This window comes from Malaclemys terrapin, chromosome 1, assembly GCF_027887155.1.
Source record: "Malaclemys terrapin pileata isolate rMalTer1 chromosome 1, rMalTer1.hap1, whole genome shotgun sequence".
Taxonomy (NCBI): domain Eukaryota; kingdom Metazoa; phylum Chordata; order Testudines; family Emydidae; genus Malaclemys; species Malaclemys terrapin.
In genome coordinates, this window is record NC_071505.1 from 97,120,090 (window position 1) to 97,135,174 (window position 15,085).

A 15,085-nucleotide genomic window follows, 5' to 3' on the forward strand; every position below is an offset into this window, starting at 1 on the left:
ACTACCTATCATGCTGAAGCGTGTGGGGTCATGTGGATAAAATAACCTCTAAGAATGAAGATTTTATATAGATAGATAAGATTAGATTTGGAATTTTCAATGACCGTTTTCTGGAAAATGTCGTCAACAAAAAGAATTTGGCTAAATTTTCATGATGCTTTTCTGCTGGGGTTTTTTTGACCAGCTGTACAGGTGGCCAAAATTTAGACAGAAACACAGGAGGATGAGGGGAATCACAATTTCATGAGGTTTCTCCCCCTAACTACCCAAGCCCACAAAACTCACTTGAGATCAAATCCTCACTGGAACTTACGTTCACAAGAAGTAGATGCTCAATGCATTGAACCTCAGTATCCCCTATAGATCTGCCACTATCCTTTTCCCCCTATCTTTCTACTGCATCATCATTAAGACATCAGTTTTGCTAGCTTGAAGTTTCTCTCCCTCTTTTATAACTGGAAATATCTAAGCAAAACAAACCCCAAAAGCGATGAATTCTTGTCATTGTGTCAACTGGGAAGTGTCCTGAACACCTTCTCCCGTGCTGCACCCTATTACTGGAACTCCCTATTATCCCAGTGTCCATGTCTACATTCATTTTTCATTCACATATCTCCTTAGAATCATAGAATATCAGAGTTGGAAGGGACCTCAAGAGGTCATCTAGTCCAACCCCCTGCTCAAAGAACTTAACTAAGTTCTTTCTTAAAACTCACCAAATGCCACCTTTCCTTCATTAAGGGCCTAAACCAGAGTCCATTGACTTCAACAGACTTTGGCCCAGGCCCAACCACCGCTGCCACACTCCCATTTAAAAACACATTTTAAAAAGTCTTGCTATGCTCTGAGATAAAACCATCTCCTGCGTCATCCAGTGACTTTTCTATTTGTCTTATCTCTCCATATTTATATTGCACCTATCACTGCAGTGATCTAGCAGTACTTTACTGTGTAACAGCAATATTATATAAAGCAAAATTCATTCCAAAGAGCTTGTATTCTCCAGTCGTGCTTCTAATTATGCCTGGCAACTATGTGAGGAAAGGATTTTTTAAAGTTAATCGTTCCATACCAGTAGAAGTGCAAGCATCATGCTTGGAATATGCAAGTGTATACTTAACTGAGCATAAGCCTCACATTAAATAGTTGATCCTTGCATGCTTTGCCTCATCCATGTGTTGTTATCCTTGCAATTTTGTTGGTCTCCAGGGGATATACTTAGATTTCCTGATTTATGCTGTATGTCTGTAGATGGTCCAGTGGTTACAGCACTAACCTAGGACTTGGGAGAGCTGGGTTTAATTGCATGCTCCTCCACAGACTTTCTGTGACTTTGCACAAGTCACTTGGTCTCCCTGTGCCTCACTTCCTCATCTGTAAAATGGGGATAACATCTCTACCTTACAGGGGTACTATGAAAATAAATTAAAGACTGAGGCGCTTAGATACTACAGTAATGGGGGCCACACCTTAGATGGTATAAACTATAACAACAGGGACTGTATCCTTTTGGATAACATCAAGCACATCATAGGTGTTTAACAGGTAACGAGTGATACTGCACTACCAGATGAGGCTCAGATTCAATTCCTGAGTGCGTTCTCTTGTTCAATAAATCAACAGGGACTGGAAGCGCTGCAAAAGGCAACATGCTTGGTCCCTGGAGAAGTACTTCACCTCACATTGCAGTGACTCCTCCAGCTGATTCTAGGAGCTGTACTGATGGGCTCTAGAGAGAGTCCCATCCAATCCCCTTCAAATGAAGGACAGTCACTGTGACATGGAGACTTTGGGAAGGGAGTGTAAACCTGTGAGAAAATATGGGAAAGGGAAGTTTTCTACAGAGGACTCTTTCCCTAATAATAAATAAACCCAAACATTGTTTCTGGCTACATAAAATACCCTGCAAGTGCGATTAGATTAGTAGAAGAAAGTCAGCCATAAGCCAGCCTCTCTCTTAAGTGCTACCCTCAGAGTCATCCTGTCACCACAGCTGTGTATTTTAGGAAATCTAATGACAGGGAGCAAAGTATTAACGAGCATTGCATGGCAGTGCCTGCTACTGCTGCACAAGTTCCGGTTGTGTCAGCATTCCCATTAACAAACCCCATTCTTGGGGATTAGGTGGAACTCTACCACAGAAAAGCATATGCAAATCATCTGGTTCCTCTTATTTCATGATGAATTTAGTACTGTGATGTCCTGTGACAGGATTATTTTCCCCTGTGAACTTTAACTGAGGGCAAATTAGACACCAACTCTTTCTTCTTGTGATTACCACTGTTTCACCCCTTCACCTCACATTAAAGGTGAGCTGCAAGCTAAAGAAACAAGCCATTTTCTTTAGGCAACACTTTAGGTCAATGCTCCTGCTTAGCCAGCCTACAATGGGATTGAGCAAACATGCAGAGTACTAAAATCTGATCTATATTTCCTTTTCAGGTCCCTGAAGTCGTTCTGGATAGTTCCTAGAATGCATTGTGATATCACAGCTTACAGTACCAAGAAGTTACACTGGTGCATAGAGCCAAGTCCCATCAGCTCAGTGAAGATTTTTGGCATGCAGTTTTGAAAGATGTTTGAAGTATTTTAGATCCCAACAGGGAATAAAATAATTACAAGATTTTCAAAACTACAAACCTCTGTGCTAAAAAACCTTCCACTGTCCTGCATCTATGGGCTGGCCCTATGCTCTCCATCCAGGTCCCTTGGGAGTCTAGTTGTAATATCACATGATGAATTGTGGGCCATCACAGAAGTGTGGGAGCTGGCCCAAATGAATTCAGGGGACCAAAAAAGAAATACAAAAATGGATTATTACTTAACGTGTTCAATGCCACTCTCAGCCTGGTTAGCCAGACAATTCAGCACATGCTGCTGAAGTAAATGGCATTTGTTTGTTTTTTATTTGCAGGTGCAGGAGGGCTTAAAGGTGGCCAACAAACACTGACATGGTAGTTTTATCATCCATGCTGTTTACAGGCAGCTGTGCAAAGTCAGATGCCTACTTAGCTTTTCTTTCCAGCAGGAGTACAGTAGGACTTCACTGGGGTGAGAGCAGGAAAGATGTACTACATCAGCTTCTGCTCCCCCACAGCATCAGCTGAATACCTTTCTACTGAGCACCCTAAGTGCAGGAGACAGACACTGGGGTTTAAAAGAAGATCCTCAGATTGTTTATTGAAAGTTATGTCTGCAGGATGTTCCAGTTAAGCTGAATAGTTTGATTGCTACGGGTTCCTTCCTGTCCAAGGTCAGGTTAAAACATGTGACACAATGCATCACCCCCACAGTACAGCACACTGTGCCAATAGACCCACACTGGCCAACACATGCAATCACTTGTTGAAAATAAAACCTCACAGGCTTTTCTTGGGGACATGGTTTCCTAACAAAATATTTTGGATCAACTTCTGCAAAGACAATTGTCCTCTTGCAGTCTTGGCATAGATACATGTGGATTAGTGCGATATCTGCTGTAAAGACCCCCGCCCCCATATAGCAGCACAATCTAATGCAAACAGAACAGGAAAACCTCCTACAGTTTGGTTTCCCAAATTGAAAGGCTTTGGAGTACAGCTGGGTGACTTTTCACAATAGAGTCAAATGTGGGAAACGCAAAGCCAGACAAGGTGCGAGAATTGAGTGGGGATCTTTTCCCACTCAACTCTCTCACCTTGTCTAGGTTTGCATTTCCCATGTCTGCAGGCAAACTTATGACTAATATCAGGAAGCCTGCTAGAGTCTACTTCAAGATGACTGCCCTAAATCCCAGTCAGAATCACATATCACTGTCACAGAGGACATTGTCATGAGGAGCCCTTTGCTGACAGTGTGGTAGAACCTGTGTTATTCTAGACACAGGGAGGGACAGTGGACCAGACTCATGGAAACCTCTGCTTGTCTTGAACTAGTGTCAGCTACATTATTCCCAGATTGGAATGTCTTCCCCCTCTGACAGCAGGACAGACACTGCTGTTGCCAAATTGAGGGACTCCTCAGACTCCCTTGTTGCTAAACCAAGGGAGTCTCAAGCACTTGAAGGCTGTCATGAAACTGCCGAGCCATATTTGTTTCCCCTCTCCCTCTGCCAATAGTTTTGAATCGCTGTTGGGGATGTTGGCGAGTACCATCTGACCCTCTCCATATCAGACATGGGACAAAGAGTGCTGTGGTGACCTTGCTATCAGTAGTTGGTAGAAACAGCAGAAGTTAACTGCCCTTACCATTCTGGTGGGGAAGTTATTGTTCACTTACTCTATGATTCCAAGATCAGGCGCTTAATACCTGAAATCTGTCTGTGTGCCTGAAGACGGAGAGTGCAGTGAAGGACTAGAATAGCAGGAGATGCTACTGGGGAGGAGAATGAGGGTCGTGGGCTGCAGCATGCAGATGCTGAATAGCGCTGGCGGTGAGGTACACAGGTAGAGTTGGGGGGTGGCAAAGCAGGACTGGCACAGCACAGAGTGCTGCTGGTGAGGACTGAGGTGATTGCCAAAGGGAGGGGTGTGGTTGCACTGTCTCGCTCTAGCCAATGTTATCAGTCATTTCCTTTCATGCGCACAAAATTCAGACATTTTTCAAAGCAAAGCTTAAGCAAATACATAATCCCAGCACTTCACACCCTCTTACGTGAAGTGCAAAAATTCCACTCCAGGGAAAAAGCCCTGCTAAGGCTGACTTTGGCAACATGTGAGGCTTTGTGATGGCTTATGAAACAGGCTTTATGTCTCCTCCTTGCAGCTTTGTTGCTTAGCTATAAACTGCCTTATAAAGAGAGTTACTGTTACAAGGCAGGCACATTTTCCTGAACCTTTACTTTGTCTAATATGTTTCAGATTTCTGCAACAGCTGCCAAGGCCTTTTCGTTCTTTTTCTTTTATAAAAGACATAAACCAGTCTTATGACTGGAACGCTTGAGCCAAGAAAAACAAACTAGGGCTGATTTTTTAACATTACATAACAAGGGGTCAGCTGGCCAAAAAAAAATAAAAAAGGCCAAAGCAACAGGTTAAGTTAAATCTGTCTTGGCTATAAGTAGGACTGCAGGTTCATCATGGTGCAGAAAAGGTTATGGGTACCATTTCTGTTTATCCGTGACTTCCTGCAGTGAGGCTCTAGGTGAGTCACCTTCTTGGTGCAGAGGGAAGGCTCTAGTGGGTGAGTCTGCTTCTCACTTGCCCCACAGTGTTGGCTCCTGTGTCCCATGGGGCTAAGCCCATGAGGGCCATGGGCTGTAGCATGCAGATGCTGAATAGGGCTGGCGGTGAGGTACACAGGTAGAGCTGGGGGGTGGCAAAGCAGGACTGCTTTGGGTGTTACAACCTGGCACCTGGAGTCACAGCACCACTTACTCAAATGTGACCCAGTCACCCATCCCTCCCCAAATTGTGGCAGAGGGGCAGCAGGGCCCAACCTGAGGGAGTGGTGCTTCGACCCCATGCACTAGGTCATGGCACCTGCACTGGGGAGCTGGTGGTCCCGCCTTGGGGTACACACAAGTTGCCTGTGGCAAGTGCGGGGTGGGGTCACTCTTTAGGGCCCTGCTCTCCTCCTGAGGCCTTATGGTCTGGGTGCCGGGTCAGAGGCTGTTGCTGTAAGTAGTCAGTGCCCCCTCCTTTGTCAAGTAATTTTTTAATTAAAAAAATCAATCCATCCCAGAGCAGTCACTAAACCTATGGGTTTGACTAAAATTTCCTGTGAGTCTTGATAAACGCTGTGACAAATCTGCAACCCTAGTTATATGGCTTGGCGCAGGGAGAAGTGTGGGTGGATGGGCTAGAACTGGAAACCTCGGGACTGGTAATGAAATGTACCTCTCGTCACCTATAAGTCACCCATTTAAATCTAGCCCAGGCTGAAAGTGTCTGAAAGCTATTCTCCCTAAGGTGCTGAGTGGTCTTTGTGAAGCATGTTTGCTTTCTCAGTCTGGCTCATACTGGACAAGTATCCATATAACTGCCACCATTCTAACTGACACGCTTGTTGGCGGTCTCAGCAGAGAAGCCAAGACAAGAAGAGGCTGAATGACCTATCCCCAGATACGTAGTCCCACTAGAACAGAGCTGAAGCTTATTGGTAGTGCCACATAGAGAAGCCTGCACTTCTGCTGCCTACACTGTATCTGCTGGGGATAAACAGGACTTCAGTATCCAGAGCTGTCACTCTGGCATCTTTCACCACCAGAAGTGTTAAGAATAAAGGGATATCCTAACTACTCAGCATTCTGTGGTAGGCATGGCCTAATGCCTCTCTCTCTTTCTCTCTTAATCTCTGAGGGTGTGATTCTGTAAATTGTTTGACCACCCTCCACTCCCATTAATCACGATGGATGTTGAAGGTGCTCAGTAACTAGCAGGACTGGATCCTAAAAGCAACCAGTGTTAGTGATCAGCAAGTAACTAGAATTGCCTTGGAAGCTAAACCTAGCATGAGGTGCCTACACACAAACCTTCATCTGCTTGACGGTGTATCGCATCGTTCCAAAAGGTCCATCTTTCATGAGCTTCTTCCCCACCACTTTGGCTCGAATGACTGTAATGAGAAAAGAAAAACAAGACACAGTAAACAACATGGGTATTGGGACAACAACATTTCAGGGACTCTAATCCAGATGTTAGATTAGACACTTCAATTCAGCAAAGCCACATGGGTGGATGTTACTGTAAAATAAAAATAAGATAAATCCCAGGACAAATAAACTCCAGATTTATTCTGTATCCGATGTACAATTACTTGCTTTCCCCCGGCACATATGCACATTAAGAAATGTCTTTTTGATTCACAGGGGTTCAGCTGAGTTACCAAAGGCCACTGGGTGCCTTCTGACTATTAATGAAATACTTTCTTTCCAAAGAAAGGATCCAGACCCCTGTTATGAGACGTGGAACTACGGAGTTAAACTGAGCCTGGTGCCTATGCCACTGGCAAGAACCTGGTGCAGAAATTCTACCACGAGAGGTTTCAGCTGCACAAAGTGGCCATAACTACTCCTCTGCTACTGTGTAGGGACCAGCATAGCCTAGAAAGTGGGTGCACGGGCCAGGGAGGGGGCCATGACCAGGGAATGTGTTGATTTGGCACATCCCCTCAGCAGCCTTCACTGGTGGGGTTTATATTGAGGCCCGGCTGCAAACAAAAGAGAGCAGTCCTCCTTTGGGATGAATACCCACTCAAGGTTAGTTTAGAGCTGCTAGCACTCATAAATCTGGCCCAATAATTATATCCTGTCCAATTCAAATAGTTTGCTGATGAGGGCCTCTCACAAAATAAACTTGGATATTAAAGTGCTTTGGCTACTTGCAAGAAATCCTAGCTATATATGCTCAGCCCCTAAGGTCAGTCACTCAGGGGACCATATTTTGTGGTGTCAACAATGGTGGTGTCATTTAGTGAGGGAAAATCATCCCCATGCAGAGGGCAAGAACAAAGCCTACATACACCGTAAAGTTCACTTAAATCCTCAAAATAGGGCTGAAGTCGGACCTAAGGGCTGACCTCTTTGAAGTCGGACCTCTTTGCATTGACCCACCGGAGTGAATTTCACTCTGAATGTCTCAAGGAGCAAGGGGCAGAAGGGCATTCAGCAAATAACTGTCCATTTTTTCAAATTAATTTATTTCTAGTCCTTAATACTGCTCTTGGAGCTCCCAGTCACTTTGAAGCCACAGCACATAGATCTGTGATATCAAATATACCAGGGACTCCACTGGAGCTGTAATAAACTGGGCACTCCGGGGTCACCCTGTTTTTATTATGTATTAAAAATAACATTAATCTGCACCCCCAGGGGTATCTCCATCACTCCAGTGAAGTTCCTTTTGTTTGGAATATCTCAGAGCAATGCATACTGGGTATCCATAGTGATTGAGAGCAACCTCAGGACCTTGAAATCAGTTTTGTAAGTTTTCAAATTAGTTTACTGTCAATTATTAGCAGAACATCCTCCTGCTCTTTGATATTTGGGGCATTTAGCAAATAACTACCATTATCTTTTTAGAAAAAAGTTTGCAGGTCACCTTCAAGTTTTGGCAAGACACCAAAGATTAGAGAGCAAGAGAAAGGCCAGAAGGAATTATTCAGCTAACGCTCACTGCCCTAGAACAATTGTATCATGTCATCCAAGCCGCAGAAGTGGTTTAATCTTTACCATGGCAGAAAAAAATGAGCTGCCCGGTCCTGGGAAGGCTAAAGATTATCACTTGTCTTCTCCACTCCCCAAAGAGACCATTGAGTTTTTTAAAAACTGACCACAATCCATAATATTTTCAGTACTAAAATGAGATCTGAATAAACCCGATGAAAAAGTCTTATTTTTAGTATATTAGGCCTTTCATTATGAAGAACCATTCAAACTACTTCAGCAATACCTAAATAATCCAAAAGACACTACATTATCATCAAGGCAGTGGTATAGTGAAAGTATTTTCTGAAATAGGTTTTGGGTTTTTGTTATTCTATAGTGTTTGGGCAAAAAAGACATTGGACCACATCTGCAGCTACTGTGTTTCAGCATAAATCCCTTGAAGACAAGCTGAAGAGCTGGCCCAACAATGTTGTCAACTTCTGATATTCCAGCAACCAAAAAGGACTGTATATATAGTCCATTTCCTTTGACCTTGCTAAAGTTCTGATATTGACTCCTTGGACTGGGAGAAGGGTTTACTTCTTTCAGAGAAATTCGGTACAAACTTTATCTACTGGTAAATGAATGCACGCCATGGGAAATGCTTAATTTAAACAGGGAAATTGTTACTTTGCTAAAAGGAAAAATCCTGCTGACCAACCTGGTGATTTAAAGGCCTGATAAGTTTTGAGTGATGGAGGAATTTCAATGGAATTTTGAAAAGCAAGCTGTTCTATGACACATCCTAACAGCTTCTAGATCTATTAAGTTTTTAAGTAAGATGTTTTAAAGAAGAACAGGCTCCCAGTTGTTAGCAATGTTTCCTCTTTTTAAAAAAAAAAAAAAAAAATTCTTTTGTATTACGGTAACACATAGAAACAGCAATCAGAATCAAGGCCCCATTGTGCTAGGTGCTTCATGAACATAGAACAAAAGATGGCCCTGCCTGGAAGAGCGTACAGTCTAATTCAGATAAGTCGTAACAAGTTGGTATAATAACCAACAAGAAGGAATGGGGAAGTGATGCAATAAAAAGATCAGGTGTTTACTGTATAGGCCAATGAACAGAGCAAACAGAAGTCCCTACTAGCCATCTACCTAGCTATTATCAGTTGGCAGTTCCCCTTAGGCCTCAGGACAGAAGTATTTTGAAGAGGAACATGAAGGAAAAGAAGGTATTGGCTTTATGGACTAGTTCACAGAGGGTGTTCTGTGCAGAAGATATGGAATGGAGGAAAGCTTGTGGATTTTATTTCTATTATGGCAGTACCTAAGAACCCCCAGTCAAGTATCAGGGCCTCATTATGCCAGGGATTCTACAGGTGACAAAGAAGAGAACCCCTCTGTGGAAAAGACAACAGATGGATGAGAAAAACAGGGAAAAGGAGGGTTAGGACAATAAAAGAAACAAGGTATCTCATAGGAGAAATGGGAAAACAAGTGATGGAGACTGGTAGAAGCATAGTGGCGGGGAGGGGGACGACAAAACATACAACTCCCTTTTCTGCAGGGAGAACCACGTTTTCGGGGCTTTAAAGGTAAGCACTAGAAACTTGTAATGGAATGCACTGGACAAAGAGAAGCCTGTGGATGGAGTCAGAAAATGGGGTCATAGGATCATAATAACAAGCCAGGCAGATGGATGATTTAGGAAGCAACATTCTGAATGGGCCTGAGAGGAGTGTCAAGAAGACCAGGACTCTGGTGAGAGCTATTTCATATAGAGCATGAGACAGAGTAGAGGGGACCAAGGATGGAGTTGGAGGCAATGGCTGTAGATCGCACATATAATGAGTTTAAGGAGAGAAGGAAGATGGGACAGTAGTTGCCGAGAGTCAAAGGTATGGGCTTTGTTTTATTTTTAGGATTGGGGAATCCACAGAGCTCTTTAGGTTTATGACTAAATTTCCCTTCAAAAGTCCAGGAGGCAGAGTGGTGAAAACTCGTCCAAAAAAATCACCTGTTCGATGTCTGACTTTGGATTCAAAGTCTTTCCCCATCAGTTAAAGCAGGATCTGGCTTGGTCTTTGCCAGTTATGAACTGCCCCCACCCAAAAGAGCTAAGCAAAAGAGCATTGTCCTAACAAACCAAATGAAAAATGCAGTAATTTCCAGTACAGACACTAGACTCTGGGGGGCCAAATTCTGCACTGGGTTTGAGCCCCGTGCAATCCCATTGATTTTAATGAGGTTGTCTGGGGCATTAGTCAGTGCAAAATTTGGCCACGGTCTTCAAAGAGTTTCTCTTTGAGATCGTGCATGTGTGCATGCAGACAGTGTAAATCTAAAGGCGTGGCCTCGTGTTTACAAGTGTTGTGCTCTTTGTCTCTTGCGTGATGTCAGGGTTGCCCTCCAATATTGGAAACAGGATGAAAGTCAAAGAAAAAGAGGTCAATTTATCTGACAGATGAACACAAATAGTCTTTTCCTGTATCCCACCCAAAAGAGGTTTGAGGGGCTTCTCTCTCTCCTCTATTTGAAATAACTTTTTGTTGATATCAGGGTTACTACAGCCAGTCTTTTCAAATACATTCTATAGAAGATAAGAAGGTTCCACTAGTACCAATTCAAAATACCAATGACAACTTATTTGTGAACTCTTTTGCAAAGGTGTTTTTATTTTCTTGTATTGCCAAAAATAGATGAACTCACAGCCAAAAAAACAAAAACAAAAAAAGTTCAGCAAAATACTAGTTCATACTTAGATCTGACTCTCTTGAAAGTGTTACAGATTTGGTGAAGAATACCCTTGAGGATTTTAAATATCTTTAAAGAGTTGGGTTGTTCTCCAACTTCCTCCATTTTTAATGTGAACCCCTAAAAATCAGAATGAGAACTTCTTGGGCATCAGAAGTTAACTAGAATGAGCACAATTCCTGCAGGGTTATGTGAATTCCATCAGGTATCATTGATGGAGCTAGCATACAATGAAGGAAGTAAACAGGAGAGGGCCATGTTGAATTCTGCTGCATATTAAGATATTGTGAATAGGGAGAAGAAATCAGTGTTTGCTAATAAAGGATAAAGATAGTAGTGAAACCTCACATTACTGAAGGGACCTGGAACACAATGAAAAGGCAGAGGGAGGAAGGTTAAACGCTATTTAAGCTCCAAATCAAGAACATGTTTATACTTAGGTGACAGACAAATTCAGGTTCTGACAAAACAGATGAAAATCAGTTCTTTCTTCCCAAACCTCAGTTTCCTTAGCAACAGTTTAACTTGAAGCACTTAACGTAGTGCAAAGACTTCATAAAAAAAGGCTGGCTTTGATTTAGGCACTAGTCAACAAATTTACCAAAGAATCAGAGAATCCAGAACTAGGGTCTTTCTAAGTAAAAGTATGTTTCCCCTTACAGCTGGGATGTGTAATTCTCACCTTGGGTAGATGTATGCACACACTTCTGCTCAAGCTAGCATGCTAAAAACAGCAGTGTGGTTGCAGTGGTATGGGCTAGATGCCAGAGTCCATGCCCACCTGACCCCTGGGAACGTACTTGGTCAGCTAGCTCAAACGACTGCCCATCCTGCTGTGGCCACATTGCTATTTTTAGGTGACAGCTCAAGCACCGCTAGAGTGTGTATGTCTATTCTAGCTGGGAATGATCCCTCCTAGCTGCTATGTAGATGTACCCTAAGTGAAAGAGGGTCCCACTTTCAATTAATGCAATAGTGATGAACAGGCAGAGTGATTCACTAGCTTGATTAATGGTCCTTTGTGCCTCCCTTCCCTGCTCTTAAGGCTTTTATTCCACAGCGTGGTCAGCCAGTAGTAATTCCAACTAACTCATCTTGATCAAAACCATGAAAAACAAAACACACTAGTCTGGGCTCCAATGAATGGGTAGAGTCCTCCTTACTCCAAGGCAGCCAGCCTCTCTCAAGCAGCAACCCTTATATAGTTTCCTGGTTTTCCGCCGGAGAACCTGATTGGCCTGCAGCCTCAGACTCCATCTCCTTCTCTTCCCCTGAGCACCTGTGCAGGCCAAAGGAAAAGTCACGCTCTTTGCCAGGGACCAGATAATGTTCTGAGTCTACCCCTATCTTCTCTGGTACTAAAATCCTGCTCCCAGTGACCAGACTGCTGTATCTGCTGAGTAAGTGCATGAGGGCTGGAATGGGAGGGAAGCCTCCTACCCAGGCTGCTGAATGGGAGTGGAGCTGCTCTGCAGTTGTGGCTCCAGCCGAATAATCCCATCCGTGTGGATCCTTCAGACCTAGCCTGTCCTGAGACCCTCCCTCAGAGAGCATGCTGCGAGTCTCCCCAGAGTTGGGCTCTGTGCTATGGATTTGCAGCCCTATCCAGCTTCACCAAATCCTGCCCTTTCCCCACACACTGAGCATCTCCACTAGCTTTATTGCCAGAAAACCCCTTCCCACCTGGGTGGAGGGTACAGAATGTGTCCCTTACTGATTCAGGACCTTAAAAATAAACTAAACATTGTCTGTTTTCCCTAATTTTTAAAGTGTTTTGCTCTATAAAGCACCTGAAGTTGACAGTATTTCTGCTGCAAATTCAATCCAAGATATCTAAAGAAGCACATTTACTTGTGGAGACTCCTATTTTATCAACCAAATGCATGCTAACCAGCAAAAGGTGCAGTGAGCACTCCCCCTGAACTCTCCCTGGAGTCCTATTACAATCCTGCTATTGCCGATGGGAAACTTTATCCCACACAAGTGGTCACCAAAATAGCTGCATATTTTTAAACCACAGATCCTTTGAAATGGGGCCTATAAAAATACTCCGATCAGAGATGAATGTTTCTCAGTACTTTGGGGTTTCAAGTTGGGTCACTTTGTGGGATTTGAGCGGTTGGCAAAGTCTCATGAGTGTTTCACAATTATTTATGTGAAGCTAAATTAGATGGGGATATAAATCTTTGATAAGATAAGCATGGCAGCCACACTGATTCAAAAAGAACCCAATGGACTGACTCTCAAGTCTGATGTTCGTTTCCTTTAAAATGAATTTGGGGAAGGGGGGGCGGAAGAGAAGTATTTAGTTGTGGTTCTGAACAAATAATTTTTACAAATCCTACTCTCCACTTGGGCTCTGGAGATTTATACAGCATGAATGCCAAAAAAGGACAAGAGCATATTTATATCTTTTTTGCCTTGGTGTATGTGTTTTAAAAAATGAGTACATTTAGTGCTTAGAAAAGCACAGAACTGATAGCAGCATAGCACTATGCAGGCATCCCCCTTGCAGCTTATTATTTATTGTTTGTCTTCCCGTAGCATCCACAATGTGGTAGGCACTGCCTAGCCACACATACCCTGCTCCAAACCTTTCCCTTGACTTCAGTAGACACTGGATCAGGCCTTAAGAAAGTAAGCAACATAGGAAGGGCATAAGGGAAGTGAGAGAATCCAGACAGGTTTGGTTTATTTGGTTACATAAATATGCATCCATTCTAGCCAACCACTCCTTGACCTATCCATTATTAGTTAACCCCCAGTTCCTTGAAGGAGTCACAGAAGCAGTGGGTCTTCAGGTGGGATTTGAGGTAGGAGAGGACAGTGGCCTCACAAGTCAGATCATGAAGGGCAGCATGGAAGACCAGGCACAGGCAGTTGTGAGAGAACTGGACAATTGGTAGATGAAGGCTAGCATCATTTGCAGGGCTGAGGCGGTGATGTGACACAAGAGGACTTGTAATTATTCTATGGTGACATGCATGCACACACCAGCTAAACCACACACATGTGGCATGGAAAAACAAAGGCCTCCACTGCCTTAGCTAAAGTGGAATTTCCATTAGCTGTTAGTAATATTAATATTAGCTGTATCCTTTCTTGTAGGCCAGCAACTAGATGGTAACATCGCAAATGTAACATTACATTAATCAAAGGGCAGTGGTGCTTACTATCCAGTGCATTGAAAGCTCTATCAATGTTAATCTGCAGAACTCACTGCCATCTGAGTCCCAGAGTCTTCTCACCAGAGAGTACTAGTTGTCAAAAATGTGTAGGGTTTTTCCTTTTACATGGGAGAAGACCCTTTTAGGGACAGGGATTAATCCCAAACCCATTTCATTTGTGACCCAGTAATCAAAGACTGATCAAGATAGCAACTCCGAGGCTTTTCATTTCGGTTCCAAGGATTTCATTTACCAGTGTGTCATTTTGCCAATTTTAAGTGGATCTGGTTCAGATGCAAAATCCGCAGTGTATTTAAATAATTGAGGGCATAAGATTTATGTATGCAGTAATGGAAACAGTGGTGACAAGATATTTTCCAAGTTGCCATGATATATAGATTGCAAAACACCACAATGCCCTGCAGTCAGTTGAGTGAGTAGAATGGATTAGAAGCAGAATCTGGCTAGCAATGGAGCAGCCTCTAGGAAGTGCCATGGGACAACAGAGACTGAGCCACAGGCTGGGGATAATGAACTAGGCTCTGAGAGGAAACACACACAATTGTGGACGCAATCATGTGGGATAACCAGGGATGCATGGGGAAGGGGTGTCTAATTGTTCACAAGCAGTCAAAGCAAAAGATGTGGGATCAGCAATGGGGCAAAGAAATTATACCCCAACAAGATCACTGACTGGATCAGAGCCTAGCCAAGCAAAAATGTATTTGCCTCCAGGAGCAGGATGGACTTGAAGGGGCAGCTTTTACTCATCCTATCTTTACCTTTTACTGCAACAGAGGCTTTCTACCAAGGGTATTTGTATCTTCCTTTTCTGACAGCCCTGGTAAGAACGTCTTTCTGCTCAGATGTGCATGTGAGGGTTTGTGGGAAACCGACCAATGGCTGCATCCTGCAGGGCTTAAGCAGTTGAAGTGTCTACAACTCATGGCACACCTCGCATGCTACCAAGAATCTGAGGAGTTTAATGTACAATAGCAGTCACAAGGACCTCTGTGGGTGGGAGTCACTCACGCTGCTTTCTAGGGCTGAGTAAACGCTGATGATCATTCTTAGCCGATCTGTCCTTGCAACAGAT

The 15,085-nt window shown here is 43.4% G+C and overlaps 2 protein-coding genes across 2 annotated transcripts in view; one reads left to right on the forward strand and one right to left on the reverse strand.

Moving 5' to 3' along the window:
• Positions 1 to 15,085, forward strand: part of SYN3 (synapsin III) — a 265,520-nt gene that overhangs the window by 111,187 nt on the left and 139,248 nt on the right. The gene's annotated exons all lie outside the window — the stretch shown is intronic.
• Positions 1 to 15,085, reverse strand: part of TIMP3 (TIMP metallopeptidase inhibitor 3) — a 48,625-nt gene that overhangs the window by 4,617 nt on the left and 28,923 nt on the right. The window contains exon 2 of the mRNA XM_054032574.1: positions 6,452 to 6,534. Within this exon, the coding sequence (XP_053888549.1) occupies positions 6,452 to 6,534 (83 nt within the window). The remainder of the gene's footprint in view (positions 1 to 6,451; positions 6,535 to 15,085) is intronic.